Consider the following 17,707-nt stretch of genomic DNA (forward strand, 5'->3'; position numbering starts at 1 on the left):
TGCAACAGGCACAAGAACAGATTCCGAGCTGCGCTACAGAATCTGTCGGCATTCAGAACGTGTATACATTGGGGATTAGTGGAATGAAAACATAAGTGCTCCACTGAAAGACGAGGGCTGTGGGCGGACGAAACTTGCGACGCCCGAAGAGGAAAATTCATGATCCTTAACCGTCTTCCTGCCATTGCCGAAGCCCTTCGGCAATCAAAGCCTCAATTTGATAATACACCTTGCTGCCATTGCCGTAGCCCTTCGGCAATTATACTTTTATAGTGCATATGATCGATCAAGCCATAATGCTACTCACGTTAGCCGGTTAGCTAGCAGTTTTGTTAGCACTGCACTGGATCGTTCAGATTAGATCGCGGTCGCCATAAGAATCCATTCTATCCGTTTCTTTCAATCGCCTGTATCTCCTATTCCTTGTCCCAGATGGCATTTTTGGTCAAAACAGCGTTTCTTTGACGGCACAGAGCCGACGTTGTGGAGTGCTATATGTACCGGCATTGATTCGATTATGTAAACAAAGGTTGTCTTGGCAACGTAAAGCTGGCAGGGATAAGCTCACTTCCGGTTGAGGCAAAATGTGGCTTTTCAAAATAAGAGCTCAAATAAAAAAAATGCTGGCATGAATTAGGTCCTAATTTCTCAATAAATGGCAGCAGTAAAAGGGTTAATAGTTCTGTGATCTAAAGACAGCTAAAATGTAGTAAATTATTTGCTCTTTCGTTGTTTTGGTTTAATCTTCTCATGTCAGCTGTTACTAGCCAACAAAACCCCCAAAACATGTCAATCCATTCAACTCATTTTCTTTTATTAATTACATGAATTATAATGTCTCCTTACTTTCTCAATAGATTATTAAATATTACATGAAAAATGTTATGATTACATGTTTGGACATTGGTGTTAAAAACATCCACATATGAAAAGTTGAAGGAATAAGCAGGAAAAGCATTTGTAGTTGTACTATAAAAGACAAATCTGTCTGTATATGCCTTAACATGATAATAATTTGATGTAGATTCAGAGAAACGTAACTTTAGATACCAAGATGAGCTTTGAAACAATACATTATTTTTTTTTCTTCACAGTGTGCATTTAGGATTGTATCCTATATGACCACACTACCACATGGGCATGACAAATAGTTTACAAAAACATACAAATAAACGCATTTTAGTCAATAAACTTGAATCAAATGGACCGAGTACTAAGGATAGAACATAACAATGTTTTCACAAGAATACACAAAACAATACAGGATAATTTGATAACAAATACTATATTGAGTTTATAAAATTCCATTTTTAACATCGTTTTTTACAAATGTAATCCCTTGCGCCATACTTCTATCGCTACTCATGGCCAGGAGTTCTGGTGAATGGTGTAACGGCTGGCACAGTATTTACCATTACCATTAGTCTGAGACTAGCTTTGAAGGAGACTTGCAGATTATTTTTAAATGATTCTGACATTTATATTGTTTCCATCAGTCTCAGTTAACCACCCCCAATATCCACTGGAAGCTCAGTGTTTACTGTTCCATAAATCGTCACTGTCAGGAAGAAACCTCTTAACTCTCTGTTTTAACTGTTTTTGGTTTGTTTATTTATTTATTTGTAAATTAACGCCCACTTGTTCATACTACAGCGTCACACAAAAGCATCAAAAGTAGCAGATCCGCAAGCTTGTCACAGTTTTGGACATACAAGGTTTCCACCTGACAGAGACAAAATCCAAACCACAGATGTTACACGTCAAATGGGACCACTTGTGTTGTGAAACATTCTGCATTGTTCAATAAAGAGGTGTAACTCAGTCAGAATTTCACTGTATTTCTTTATATCCGTCAGCTGTTAACTCATTTAGACCAGTTACATTGTTATACCTTTCAATACAGGAGCTACCTCTGTGTCTCATTAGTTGTTGATACATCCTCAGGTCTAAATGGGTAAATACCAGCTTTCAACTGCTGCCACAGCGCCACTACACTAATGGCTGCTGCAGAATCAAACCTGGCTGGGATCACTCTCAAATAGTTTTGCTCATGACTAAATGTTATTTAGCACTAAGTCTTAACCCATTCTGACCTGAGATCAGATTCTAAAAATGTCTTCTACATCCTGACAGTTTTCTGAAAAAGCTATGTTTCTATGTCAGTCGTTCTTCGATTTTTCAAAAATAGCAGACCTACAAGCTCGTATCGCGCCACTCGGTGGCGCGATATGAGCTTGTTGGTCTGCTATTTTTCAATAGCTAAAGCATAACATGATGCTGACACCAAAATGGGTGCCCGGTCAGAATGGGTTAAACTATCTATTTTATTTATTAAATGCAACCATTATTCTAGTTTTTATGCAGACACGAGATGGGTATCAATACTTTGATATTGTATTTGAGGTTTCTTGTTTGTTTGTTACATGTCAGGGACATGTACCCGTTTCTTTCTGTAATATCTTGTGTTATTGTTACATAATGTTAGGGACTATGGTAGAAAATTTGCATTCTTGTCAACTCCGACATATTTTCACACTACTGTATGTATTGTTTTTGTATGTCGTATTCATGAATATGTGCTGTCCCTCCCGAATAAACAAATAGAGTAAAGTACACTCATTGTGGATACATATAAAGACAAGTGGGATCATGAACCATGGAGATTCCAGTGGATATTGGTGGTGGTTGACAGAGACTGACAGAATAATACAAATCTCAGAACCAATAAAATACATTTGGTCAGTCTCATCTGAGAATCCAAATCAGGAGTGACTGCCTAGAATCTCATCCAGATTGATGTCTTTCATCCAGTCATCGTTCCCAGAGCCAGATTTCAGCAGGGAGTCAATAAAGTCAGAGTCTGTGTTGATCCCGGGAACTGTGTTATCTCCGTCTGGGAGAAAGTCAAAGGTCAAGCGGTTGGCCCGATTACTCTGGTAGCTGCCGCTGAGGTTGGGGCCAGGCGCCACGGAGAAGTTCCCCGCCGCAGATACCCTCTGCTCGGGGGAGGCTTGGTTCAGGCCGCCCGCTGCTGGTACGGAGCTCATCATAGACTGGCTGGGTCTGGGGACTGTGCCTCTGATGGCCGGGTTGTGTGGGAGCATTCCCATGCCTGGTACCACCTGATTCGGAGGAGCAATGTGCCTCTGCTGTTGGTAAGGATGGTTTGGTAAGTCCAGCTGAGCGCCCTGAGACTGGTGCGGGTTGGGTAGCCTCCTGATTCCCATCCCGACGGCCCCTTGTTTGTTTCCCGATGCCCACCCTGCATTAGCGTTGGACATTAGGCCTCCCAGAGCCTGCTGCGTGGGTGCTCCTGTTGACTGTGGTGGTGCACCAGCTGCATTGTTCATCCCAAACGAGTTGGCCTGGATGTTGGCGCCGGGGAATCGGGGCTTGTTTTGGTTCAGCCCGATTCTATTTTGGTTGTTGTGCTGCGGGAATTGGCCAATACAGGAGGCTGGATGGCAGTCGGTCCCCATGCCAAACCTCCTGTCAGTGGATATAGAGGTCATTTTTACCCCGACGCCGTTAGGAAGGTGACAGGACATGGACTGTAGTTCATTCTGAGGACCATTGCTCAGTGTCTGGGAGGCATTTAGACCTGGAAGCAAACCAAGAAAAACATTTGATTAAAAATATATTATCGCTTGCACCCCAATCTACTTTTACTTTATTTGTTTATTTTGACGGGAAAGATCATATTCATAAACATTACAAATATGCAACGTAAATACATCGGAATTAGCAAAGAATCACCTGCAGTCCCCAAATAAAACATATAAACAAAACAGGCAAGCACAATCTACACTGTAGAATCCATAGTATTCATTAACCCTGGTCCCTGAGGTCCCTTATGGGCCTGTAAATCTGAATGTGCAAATTATTTTTTACTATTTGTACACTGTCAGAGTTATGGGGCTCCTTGAAATAAAAAACACTGATATAGATGCTCAGCCAAACCGGAGGCACCACGTGGATTTGAACCCCTAGACTCGCTGTGGTGGTGGACAGGTACTTTACCCCTGCACCAGCCACGTGCCCATGTATTTCAATAGTTCTATCAGCATCATCACACAAACAGCAGTACCTGCAAAGGCGTTACCCTGCTGAACTCCCACAATGCCTCTGGCCTGCTTGTAATCGGGCGGTGGCCGTGTGAGATGGCGGTTGAACTGTTCTTGTGCGTTGTCTTTTTCCTGGAATGCAAAGGCAATGTCGAGGATTCGGATTAGAGGTGTACATACTAATTTGTTTATATAAAAATGTTTTAAAGATGTTAAAAGAAAAATACTTATTCAGTTAATTTACAAATGCTATCACCCAGATCTGTAGTAGCCTAAATCAAAGTTTCTCTGCCTGGTGGACATAATAGTATAGTGAGTTTTGTTTTGAGAACACTGGTCTCTAGGATATGAACATATTCCTTACTGAGTTGTTAATGGTGTGGTGCTGCTGGTTGAGCTGCCTCTGGACAGGCTGGGGTTTGGCCTGCAGGCCTTTCTGCTGCTGGCTGCCTGGCGCCGGGGGTCGCTGCTGCTGCTGGGACTGGTTGGACTGGCTGGACAAGCCCACCATGCTGCCGTTGGTGGCCAGCCGTGGACCTGGAGGAATACCCTGGATGAAAAGACACGATTGGTTGAGTGTAAGGTGTGCAACAGTTAACTAATCGATCGATTTTTCTCAATAATCAAAAATCATAGCTGATCAATCTTAATACAAAATAATCCAAATATTATTATTTTATTTTATACTACTACTACTTTGAACGCTGGTGCGCTATCCTCAATAAATGTGCTATGGCCCTGATGACATTAATCATCGATCAGCTCAAAAAGGACATTTTAGAACTTGACGAGACCATGGCAGAAACTCGCACTGAGCTACAGAGAGCCATCAATGATGACCTAAAATGTAACAATATCCTGAAAGTCCACCAGGAGTTCACCGACAAACTCTCTGTTGAACTCAAAGACAAAAACAAATCAATAAACGCAAAAAATGAAGGGAGAATCCAGAGAAACAAGACCTCCTCCTCGCCACCAGCCTATGTTCTCTGACCAGCAGCGCCTCGTCATCTGCTTCCAGCAACCCTTTTTATACAACAGAACCAGCAACTGCCGCGAATCCAATCATTGTCTCTTCTCTTCATTATATTGGCATAGAAAACGTTTCTGTGCCCAGAAGAGGGGGCCAGATAGACAAGTTAATGTTAAAACATGAGGCTTTCTGGATTCAGTCTCTAAAAACATGTCCCCATTTGGCCTAAATGTAGATTTTGATCTCAAACCTTTTATATAAAATAAAAAATAATTATAAATATATTATTAAATATTAAATATGTTATTATTCTTTCCCCTTTTTATAATTTTTTTATCCCACGATTTTGCAACCCATTTTTTCACCCAGTGTCAATTATCTAATGTAATCGTGGGCACTACACTTCCTCTGCCAACCTGGGAGACTGGCCCCATGCTTCCTTCTATGTATGAGGAGTCCAAGCTGCTTCCTTTCACCTGACAGGGGAGAGTTTCCCTTTCCGGACGTAGCGCGTGGAACACGTTATTCCGACCAGTTCCATTCCCCTCCATCAGGCGCCCCGGCTGACCAGGGGGAGGTAGATTAGAGTCTAGGCTTACTGTATGTTTTTTGTGAGGGTACCTACCCTAGGGGACACGGGGAGAACATGCAAACTCCACACAGAAAGGCCCTTTTGCCAACTCTGCCTCGGGTATGGGAACTGATGACACGGAGGAGAGAACACGCTCACAGCGTCCCCAGCAGGAACACCCACAGCTTGAAGGACCTTCTAGCTGTGAGGCGACAGCACTACCGACTGTGCCACCATGCCCCTTTCTGATTCACAGATGGTCTACCTTACCTACCAGAGGCTCATATTCAGATTAGTTTTAGGGGTCTTTGTTTAAAACCCAAGACATGTCATCTTATTTCTTCATATATATTTGTAATCATAATATGATTACAAAACAGTTCAATATTATTGAACTGTCTTGCATTGAACTTATTGTATTACTTAGTTGATATACTCTTCATTGTGTGGTTCTACCTATTTCATGTTTTTATATTTAAATATATTTATATTGTATAGACAATATATTGGATATGTTTATTTGTCATAGTGAAAAGGAATTAACCTTCCAGAGTCTTCCATTTCTTATTCATGAGGTATAACTCTTCACTAATGATCCAGGAATGTGAGACAGCTGATATATTAAAGAAGATGTGCTTCACAATTATTCTATCAATCGTAAAAGTAATCAATTGAATAATTGCTAAGAACAGTTGCAGCCCTAGTAGAGTGTCAGTGGCACACTTTCTATTTGATTTCAGCTGGCTCTAATGAGATTCAGTCCTAGGCCACTATTTCCCATCGCTTCAAAGTGCCCACCCCGAGCGTGAGCGCAATGCTGTGCCGATCCAAAGACAGTGTAATAGCACACACACACCACTAGAGGGCAATGCTCTATCGCAGTGTATTTTCAACCTAATTCAACCTCCAGAATGTTGGTGGTGAAGGCTACTCCCTCTGCAGTTGAACAAGGGAGACTTGGCATGAGGCTGTTTTGGGGGAAAGAGTGAGTGTCCTCCTCAAGGCAGAGCTATTCCCCTGACAATTGGGGGGAGAGAGAGGGGAGGGAGAGGGAGAGAGAGAGGGGGGGGGGGGGGGGCAGAGTGGAAAGAACCCGAGACAGCAGGAAACGCTGTGTCGACAGAGGAGTGAATGGCCAGGCCAGCACCATGACTACCTCCATTTAATAAGCTCTTCTTTACTATAAAGAGTGTTGTGTTTAGCACGGAGGGAGGCACCACAAGAAAACCATTTTGGTTACTGATGCTCACATAGTTACACTTTTATCAGTGCTACTACCACTGGAGAAAGACCGGCCCTTTAGCTAAAAATTATTATTTTGTTGGCCTGTTTTATGTGCGCCGTTGGCAGCTTTCACCAGCACTGCTGTTTGAGACGGGAAGTCTAACTAACTGAGGGTGTACTTGGTTTCATGTTGGTTGTCACGCACCAAAAATAGTGGATATACAAGCTCACAATGTGTAGCAGCACGACGCGTGGTGAGCATGTACATTGGCTATTCTCTGTGCGAGACGGCAGCACAAAAACAAGCATACATCATGGCTTAATAATCAATAACTACAAGTAGCAGCTGTGTTTTTCAGGGAGGAAAAAAAGGAAACCCAAATTAATTCACATAAACCAAAACAAAAATGCAATAGCTCGTGATCAGGGCTGCTATGTAGGCCTTTAGCAGACATTCTGCAACATGGATCACATTACACAGTGTGTATACAATGTCTGCAATTAGCCTGTGTTGACTTAGCCAGAAGCAGATACACTTTATCACCAAAGGTGAGGCACATACAAGAACCGAACATTACAATGACACACATACTAGTGCAGCAGAGCACTAAAACAACACATCTTACACAAACAGACAGTGTAAGATGCATTATGCTATGCACAGTATGTATAGGTTAGGGTCAAAATGGAGTACAATTCTAACCAGTAAGATTTGGGGCTGCTCTAGCTTGTACTTAGCATGCAGATTCTTTGTAGATGATGACTCTGTAATGGCTGGTCGACTCTGGAGGTCTCTTAGAGAAATGAGAGAGCGCGAGAGAAACGGGGTGAGAGGCAGGGTGGGCAATGGCTGGGTGGGAGGGAGGGAGAGACGCGGGGTGGGGTCGGGTGGGGGGGCTCTCCGTCATGAGAAGAGAGGAATTCCACATTGGGTTTCACACGGCCCATAGCGATGTACAGCACAATGCAAGCTCCTGTCTGCTTTTCAATGTGAATGGACCGTTTATTTGTATTTTTCATTATTTTTAATATGATTTTGTTTGACATGATCATAACCACTCAAGCCATATTGATATTTTATACTTCATCACCCAGTAGCGCACCGCAACTCGTTGTGAGCTTGTAGATCAGCCATTTTAACATATATATATATATATATATATAAACACACAGAGAGAGAGTGAGAGTGAGAGAGAGAGAGAGAGAGAGAGAGACCCCTTTATAGTAAAGCACAAAATAGCGATGCCAGGTTGAAAGTGGATCATAAGTTGTACAGCTGGGGTACAGTTCAGGGCTTATTTGGATAGACTTGATAATGTTGAATGCTATTATGTGTGATCACACGGCATGACCTGACATAACGTGGGAACTGAACTCTCGTCAGAAGCTATAAGCCATATCACATAACCCGGTATTCATTTACAACCGTAACACCCAAGTGTGCCTGAGCTCAATCCGCAAAAACCAACCAAGCCTAGCATTGAGGTTGAGCCAGGACCCAAACATCTTAGCGGCGGTTTCGCTCCAGAATGCGACGGCGAAGCCCCAGCGTTGGCTTTGATTCACTGTCGATTCTCACAGTTCCCCGGGAACCATGTGAAGTTATGGCCATTACGCAAGTTCTCACCGCAGAGCCTAGTACCGCCTTGACATGACACCGGAACGGCCCGGGCTCTTGCCTTTGAAGCTTACACACACACATGCACATGCACACACACACACACCCTGAATGAGGAGTGTTTTGTTAGCATGTACATCTGAGTAATCCTCTCTTTGTCATCCTGACGTGTCATGAAGCTGTTTTCCACTCCCCGCCCCCCCCCCCCCCACACACACACACACACACATACACCCCACACAGTCACACACTCTCCCGTTCTCATTCTTCACAAACTCGTTGTAAATGAATACCACATGTGGCTTGGGCCCTCGGAGGAGAAGGAGCTGATTTAAGTCTCCCATCCCGCGGCAGTGCAAGGCTAACTGACAGCGATCCAGGCCCCAGCCTCGCCTCGCCGGCTCTCACACTGCACTTCCTCCCCTCCAGTCTGGACTCGGCACACGGTCCCATGGGACGGCCTCGGCATCTGGACTTGGCCACGGCTCCCTTTCCCAGGAAACAAGCGCTCCCTTCACAGTGCTCCTGGGGCGACCTGGCATTTTTCTTTTATTTTTTTCACCCATATAGTAGCATGCTAGTCCACAGCACACACAAAAAGTGATGGTGGGTGCCGCAATATTGTCAGCCCCGGGATGAGAAACTTTCACAGTCCTTTAAAAGGGTTACAGCGAGGACACACGTTAGGTTTTTCAAATTATACTTGTGAATTTTAACTACTTCAACCCCATATATTGTACTTCATTGAGCTGCTTCAACCAGGGATCTATATTTGGCTCCCTCCTTTTTCCTTTTACACCAAATCTCAGACATGTTGTGAATGTGAGCTTGCGTGCTATTTTAGCTGAATGTTTGCCTATTTTGGCCAAATGTTCAACTATTGTGTCATGCCCATAGGGATCATGATAGGGTTCATGTTTTAGTACAAATAAACTTTCATGCATATAGCACGCTAGGCCCATTCCCCAGAATAGAGATGCAATGCCAGCAATGCCATTAGACCCAGGTTGAGAAACTAAATCTTTGATGTTGGCTAGCAGACACTGGCTGTGTTGTTCGTCCAAAGATATTGTAGCAGAGAAGCCTGCCAGGTTTGAATCTTCACATCCATGGGTTAAAATGGCAAATGGTGAATTTATCCAAACTGATTTACAATGTGCAACCAATCTAACCTAATCGGTAGCAGTTAGAGGTTCTGTGTCTTGCAGGGGGAGATGCATGGGGATCTAACCCGGCGGACACTCTACCTCCTGACCACTTGCATGCTGGCCAGATGGCAAGCAATGATGGGTTGTTACAATATTTAGGACTTTTTAATGCTACTTTAAACCTTCGTTCAACTTTTCAATGTATGTGAATTCACTAATACTGTGTATTGTACCAGGTCTGAAATCCAACATCAAAACAAAGGATTATGTTCATATTCATACATTTAAAATCATCTAAGGGGATGGCAGTCTGTCATGCATGCTACACACACACACACACACACACACACACACACACACACACACACACACACACACACACACACACACACACACACACACACACACACACACACACACACACACACACACACACACACACACACACACACACACACACACACACACACACACACACACACACACACACACACATCTATATCTTAGAGTTTGTCAAACAATCTAACACAATGATCTTCCATTGAGACATTTAGATCTTGGGTCAGTATAAAGTTATTTAAGTTGGACACATATAGTAATAGAAATAGTGACTATGAAAGTCCCAAAAGAGAACCAGATATCACATTTTTGTTTTGTCTTTCAGTGCCTTTCGAGCAGTGGGTGCTCACTGCGTGGAAGTGTCCCACAGTGGGCCTTAACTTCCATATTTCTGTGGTGTTAATAATCCAATACACTGGGAAGTGTGTTGTGTTGTGTGTGTCTAGCCGACTGTCATTCCCTTATTATTGTTAAATTGATGAATATTTAATAATAGAGATAAGAGGTTTCAGCCCAACAGCAACGATATGTAAGGCTCTCCCTGCCGAAACGACTTACGTATAGCCAAAAGCCGTAAGCATATAAGCTATCATATCTTCATGAATGCATAGCCTTTTTCATTAAAAGTGTAATGTCCTTGGAGAGAAGCTTATCTAAGCATAATCCCTGTTAAGAGCATCCTGTAATAGAGCAACAGTGGGGAAAAAGGGTAGATAGGTGGCAGTGTATGAAAGGGCAATGGGGTATTAAAACCCAGTAGGCTTCAAACGGGCCGTGTGTGTGGTGTGAAACTTGAAATAATGTATGTTTATTTATTTGATATGGACATCACAATCACATTGCTCATTGCACAAATTGTACAATTGGTAGATGCATTGCTTACAGTGTGTTAGCAGTTAGCACAAGTGCTAATTTTCACCACCTGTCCACAACAACAACTGTATGAGTGACTTGTGTACAATTATGACATTTAGACAATTTAATTCATACCCAAACTTTTTTTTTCTTCTTTTTTCGTCACTGGAATACATTATTTTATTTTAGTCTCAAACTCTAAATAACTTTGTATTTTATTTGTATTAACTAATAATAATAATAATAATAATAATAATTACAAAACCCACATACAGATTTAAACACTTTCAACCTGGTGTCTCTATTTTGGGCGATGCAATGTGTTGCTTGTATAATGTGTGGGTCGAAAAACAAACTATATCAACAATGGAATATAATGGAGATACAAGGTTCCTGGCCGACAGAGATTCTATCAGGGTCACTATAGGACGGAACCATTAAATAGGCGTCCATGGCCAAGTCAATTCTGAAGATCTGTGACATGTGAGCTCATGGTGATTAGGACTTGGCTATAAAAACACATCATAATGGAGATTTTGTTTTGCAAAGATGAGAGGGAAACCTATTCCCATTTGTAGCACTTTTAATTTATTTATATTGACATACCAAACATTGAAACTTAATATTTACCACAACATTTTCAAAAGCTATAACACAACATGGATGAGTTGGCTTAGCTTTGCTTTTTTTTAACACTAAAGGGTGAACGGGCAGACGTCTAGATGGTTATATAAGGTTCTTTAGATGTGAGGGAGGACTTGCACATGTACATGTAGTCACAGTCTGACGGAACAGTAATGGATTTCAACAAATCATTTCACTGCCATCTACAACAGCCGTTTACAAACTGTGAGCCAGGGGCCACCAGTTAGCCGTAAGGACATTGCAAGTGGCCCCCCAAATAATTGGCGAAACATAAAAATAAGAAACGACCTCGCCCTAAAGGGTGAGGACGCATACAGTCTACAGTGGATCTTTATTAAACAAACACATTGCAGATAAAAAGAGGATAATTCAAGCTTTCCATGCAGCTGCAATGTTGGTGAGTTTGACATTATTTAATTGGATAGGACTTTTCTGTTTGGATGAATGGGCTGTCTATGGGAAGTTGCACCTAGTTAACAACCTTGCTGGCAAGATTGCAGCCGTGTGCAAATCGTCAATAAACGCTCCCAGGCTGTAGACTGGTGGACTCTGTTATGAAACGAGTAATGTTCTGTCTTTTGATTAATCTCAGTCTATGGCGACGGACGTAATTATTTAATAGGACGAAGACCTCCGTCTGGGGTGATAAGGGTGTTAACTGCGACCTTCGGTCGCGACTCACAATAACATTATATATACAGTATATATATATATATATATATATATATATATATATATAATATATTTTATATACTAGAAAACAGATATGAACTGATATGAACAATTAAGTCATCACACACTTAGCACTTTATTAACAAATTACACAGATCATCCCCTGTATCGCCACTTCAAGCTCATGCCATGGGCGAAGACACAGAACCTTGAAGTGGGAAAAGGTGTGTTTTAGCAGGAGTTTTGTCCCCTTGGCCATTGCGGCATTAAACAAATTAGGATTTTTGTATTTTTACTGTTTTGTATGTGTCTATGGAGTTAACATTACTCTAATAAAACCCCATGTGTGGTTAGAATATTGAAATAACGGAATGTCTTCCCTGTGTATTTTTGGTTTCTCAAAAGGCCCAATCGAAATGATCACGGCACTCCATGTTTAATATGTTTTGTGCTATGTATGTATATATGGTTATGTGTTTTCTGTTCTGACAAATATCCCTTTGGGGACAATAAAGTCTATTATCAAATTCCAACACAATAAATCAAATTACCCTTTAAATAAACATGTTATGAAAATGCATTTGGCCCACCCATCTGACCACTTAACATGGCAACCTTTTGGCTGCCGTGTTAATATTGAAGTGGGCCCTGATCCAGAAAAGGATGGGAAATGGGAATCACTGCTCTACAAAATGCCTCCAGAACGTTGGGCCCAATTCAGGGCTGTTTTGAACATATTAACGAGGATTAATAATATTCACCTACATTCTGATAGAGCTAGATTTAGTTTTAGTTTTTATTTTTGGGCTTTGTATGCATTTATTGATAGTGAAGTGAGTTAGACAGGAAATGGGGGGAGAGAGAGATGGGGAGTGACACAAAGCAAAGGCCGTTGGGATCGGGACTCAAACCAGCGACGTGCTGTCAGGCTACATTGGAGCCTAGGTGCCCGGACAAGCCAGTGGTCCGGTCCAGGCCAGTGGTCCGGTCCAGAGCTTGATTTTTTTTATAGAACATAGTATGCTATTTTGAGTTCCTTATCCCATCATGGATCTAACTATAGGAGTGTTTTCCTCCATCTATTATTACATTACACGCCCACATATTTGTGCCCATGGAGCGCACAACTTCGCGTGCGCCGTGCGCCAGTTCAGGTGGCCAAGTCATACACTGTGAGCGTGACGCATGTAGAGTATGCAGAAGTTCCGTTCATGCCTGTGCTTTGTCGCCATGATACGTCACTGTCTTGACCTCTGTGTCTTCAACCCAGCGTTGTGGGGTCTGCAACTACTGGCCAATCACAGCGTGGCTTTCCTACACCCAGCTTTTGCAGTTCTCTTGCTCGGTGTTGAAAGTGAAGGTGTGAAAGAGCCCTTTTCTGTATTGCATCGAACACCACCACCACGGACGACAACAATGCGGAAACAACACAGTAGCCAAAGACACATTGCTATCTGCCTTCGTTCAAAATGTACAGTTTGTGTGTGTGTGTGTGTGTGTGTCTCTCTCACTCGGACACGCGATATTCACAGAGAAACAACAACACGTTAGATGCAAGCACGCAAGATTCTAGTTGTTTTACAAATGTTACCAATTTAATTGGTAACATTAAACAAGCATATTATAGCCCCCAAATACCCCCAAACAACGGATATTTCAATAAATCTTTCTTTTAAGTCACCTTGAATAAAAACATGTCTCCACTGATATCTTATTTATACATTATGTTCTTGGTGGTGGGGCTGTTTGTTGTTGTTTAATCATTGTTTGAGCCTTTAAGGTGTTTGCGCCATGTTGTGTTGTTGTGTTTTTGATGAATGGCTGTAGATAATGATGGGTTCAACATCGTTTTCCATGACTGTACACCTCTCTACAATCATCCAGCCACTTCCCTTGATCTGTAGAGGTTATAAGAGCTCTAGTGCCAGGGACGTCATCCCGTCTCTAAATCAATTATGCACTGAATGCCATGCCCGTAAAGACATCTAAAAAAAAAAAAAAAACGTTTTTATTTTATTTATTTTATTTTTTTACAATTCTTTTTAAAACGCCCTCTTTTTTTTAATAATGGGAGATCTGGCACTCAGAGCCTAAACTGGTGACCACTAGGTGGCACTAAAGGAGTTTTAATGGTTCAAATTATCATTTCACACAAAAGACAGCCAGAGATACCGTTTGTGCAAAACGGAAAAAAAGTGTGTGGGGTGGGGGTCTGAATCTCCCAAATCATAACAAATCAGCGAATAGCGATTAAAACCTCCGGCACCAGGCTAAGCAGATTACTGTCATTTCCCTGCACTTGTCCCTTCTAGCTAACAACCTCCAATTAGCAAATCCCGCTGTGCACAGAATCTACGCCCTGACGCAGAGCCACTGTGACACACAGAGAAATTATAAGTCCTGCATGTTAATCTACCACGCTCTGGCAATCCGTGTCATCGTCAAAAACACTCGAAGGCAGAGATACATATTCAGAGGGAGCCCACAAGACAGCGACGGGCGCGCAGGCAACACCTTCAACAGTGACACGGAGCAGCAAGTCCCAAGGCAAACAGCGTCACGTTGTGCCTCCTTGCAGTTGGAGACAGCCGGTTAAATGTCCGTAGCAACGCGAGGAAACAGTGACGAACAGGAGACCGGGCCAAAGCGGGCATTTGGAGTGAGCTGTGTATCCTATTACTAGATCATCAGCCTGCGTTGTGTTCACATTGCCAAAAGGGCCCTATTAAAATGTCTTGCATTCAGCATGTCCTACAATCAACGAACAGTGACAAGGAGCTAGAGTTGAAAAAGAAACATTGGAATTGAAGGAGCCTAGTGGCTTTTGTAAGGCAATGGACAAGCTTGTACATTCAACCTGAACTTTTACCGTTTCATTGCTTATCGCATTAAATCAGGGCATAGAGGATAAAGCCTAGTACACCTAATAAACGTTTTAATTGATGCATATCATATCAAAAACCAACATGTCCATTACATCAGAAGTTCTCAACGCTGGGCCGGGAGTCCTTGAGGGGGTTCAAGGGGATCCCTGGTAAAATTACCCATTATACAATCAATCAACAACTTCAGCTATTTCAAAATGGCCGCTCTACTAGCTCACAGCACGTCACGAGGCAGCGGGGGTGGGAGCAAGCTGTTATTTTCCCAAAAATCTTGAATTATTTTGAATATTATTTTGTATGTATGGCAAGTATTTCATACAGCTTAAGTTAAAACAAATCTGAACTATCCCTTTAAGGGTTTAATTGATTTGTACATAAACATAAAACAAATTAAACACATCAATATGAAAATAAGCGATAACTTACTTAAAGCCCTAAGTGTTTGACTCACCTGTCGCTGTTGGGCCAGCTTGAAGTTTGGCCCTGCTCCATGTTGAGGTGTAGGCTTGGGCTGCAGACACAGGGGGCCCTGCTGCGACGCGTTCTGGTAGTGCAGAGCTGAATGAGACGCGTTCTGGGCTGCTGCTGCTGAGGACTGTTGTTGTTGCTGCTGGGCTGAAGCCTTGCCCAGCGAGCTCGCCATGCCTGGCAGAGGCTGAGTGACCGAGTGGGGGGCTTTGGGGCTGAAGTGCAAGGTGGGCTTGGTGCCGAGGACCTTCATGTCCAAATGATTGGGGCCGCTGTGTCCGTTGGACTTGAAGAGGCAGTTGTTGATCCCTTTGCTCTGGGAAGCGAGCCTCAGGGGAGCCGCGCCAGAGACTTTGTCCTGCGGGAAACCGCTGGTGGTGGAGTGGCTGCCCATGGCCGGCGCCCAGCTGCTCATTCCCCCGGGCGAAGGCTGCTGCTGCTGGTGGTGGTGGTGATGGTGGTGCTGGAGCAGCGCGCTGGGCTGCTGCTGGTTGGCCGCCATCTGTTTGAGCTGCTCAGCGTGGGACATCTCCGGCCAGCATGGCAGTGCTCGAGGATGTCCTCCTCCCTGGCCGTTGGCTTTCTGAGACGAGACGGCAGGGGGCGAGCCGTTCAGCGCGAAGGACGGCCCCGCCGAGGCCGGACGGAGCTGCGGCGAGCCGCTGTGCGTGTGGTTGAAGTCCGGGTTGTACTCTGTCTTTATGGGCTTGTCCAGCGGCGGACACAGGCCCGTGGCGGCAGCCCCAGCCGAGCTGGGTCGGCCCAGGTCCAGGCCGAACGTGTCGTCCTGCTTCAGCATCTTCTCCAGCTCCAGGTCGTTCAGCGACGGCACTGACTTGGTCAGCTCGTCGAACAGGTCCTGGAGCTCCGGGTCCATCTGACTGCTAGCCTCCTCCTTGAAGTCAAATATCATCTCTGCGGACGAATGTCCATGTCCACACGAGTGGACCTCCACAGGCTCTTTCTTCATCTCCTTCAGGGTCATGTGGAAGAGGTCGGAGCCCACGCCGTGAGGCATCATGTAGTTACTCCTCTGCAGGGTGGAGGCGGCCTGCAGGGACTGGTTCACGTGGAGACCACAGGGCCCATGGCCCAGGCCTCCCGGGTCCATGCGGACGCGCTTGAAGTCCGATCCAGAGAGACTGCAGGAAAGGCCGTTCTGTTTGGGATTGTGTCCGGGTGCATTTCCCTCAATCTTCCTCCGCAACGATCCCTGAAGCTGTGAAGACACAACAAGTTGGTTGAGAGAAGAATATCTACCGTATACTGGATACTGTATATAATGATATAAAACACGTTTCCAAATGTGTTTCATTGGACGGCATTAACTTGAACCCATTAATTTTCCTTTTAAAAGCTCAGTTCAGTTAACAGTTCTGGTTTCTAAAATGTAAGTATGCACATGGCGCGTCCTAAAGCAGCTGGAGTGTTCGATAGCGAGACCCTCTGTGTATAATTAGTGCATTCCTTTCAACAGTAGCCTTTGAAGTTGCGAGCCAATTTAAATTACAATGATAATTCTGAGTATCAGTGCAGTAAACTGTACATCCAGCACCAAGTATCAGCATGTAAATTAATTCAATTTCACAAATGTTGCTCCGAGGCCTCTAGACCCTGCACACTTGACCAACCAGTGAATTGAAGATGATTGCTTTTATTAATAGAATTAGTTTTTCCAATAGTGGAATCGTTTTGATTTTTTATTACAGTGAAATGATCAAGACAAACAATATAACATCTATATTTTTGGCCTATAATAACTGGCATATAATTTAATTACATATACAGTGCCTGTGCATGTTCTTGTCATGCATGTATTTGTTTCACATACTTGCGTATGCATCTAAATTATATACAGTCTCTGCACTCTATGCACAGTGTATAGTGTATACTGTACACTTAAAGTATGCGATTTATTGCCTGCTATTCAATCGGAACTTCACACAGCTCCTGTAAACTGTGCACTCGCATTAAATACCTGCATTTATTCTCACTGGAATATTCAGTGCAGGTTCTGTGAACACCCAATGCGCAATATTCAGTGCAACAGTCTGTGGAATATTCTGTTTAGAGTCTGTAAACACTCCATTACTAACCACACTATCCTTGCAGAGGCAGCACGCACGAGCGAGCGAGCGAGCACACACACACACACACACACAACACACAACACACACACACACACACACACACACACACACACACGTTTTGAGCTTGTAGATCTGCTATCTTTGGCACAGCTCTC

At 43.4% G+C, this 17,707-nt stretch overlaps 1 protein-coding gene across 1 annotated transcript in view; it reads right to left on the reverse strand.

Moving 5' to 3' along the window:
• Nucleotides 1-2,316: 2,316 nt before the first annotated feature.
• Nucleotides 2,317-17,707, reverse strand: part of maml2 (mastermind like transcriptional coactivator 2) — a 71,578-nt gene continuing 56,187 nt past the window's right edge. Inside the window, exons 2-5 of the mRNA XM_083774119.1 lie at nucleotides 15,446-16,681; nucleotides 4,429-4,614; nucleotides 4,088-4,196; nucleotides 2,317-3,601 (exon numbers count right to left, since the gene is read on the reverse strand). Of these exons, the coding sequence (XP_083630245.1) occupies nucleotides 2,763-3,601; nucleotides 4,088-4,196; nucleotides 4,429-4,614; nucleotides 15,446-16,681 (2,370 nt within the window). The 3' untranslated portion in view covers nucleotides 2,317-2,762. The remainder of the gene's footprint in view (nucleotides 3,602-4,087; nucleotides 4,197-4,428; nucleotides 4,615-15,445; nucleotides 16,682-17,707) is intronic.

This window comes from Protomyctophum parallelum (assembly GCF_964188405.1).
Source record: "Protomyctophum parallelum genome assembly, chromosome: 9".
NCBI lineage: Eukaryota > Metazoa > Chordata > Actinopteri > Myctophiformes > Myctophidae > Protomyctophum > Protomyctophum parallelum.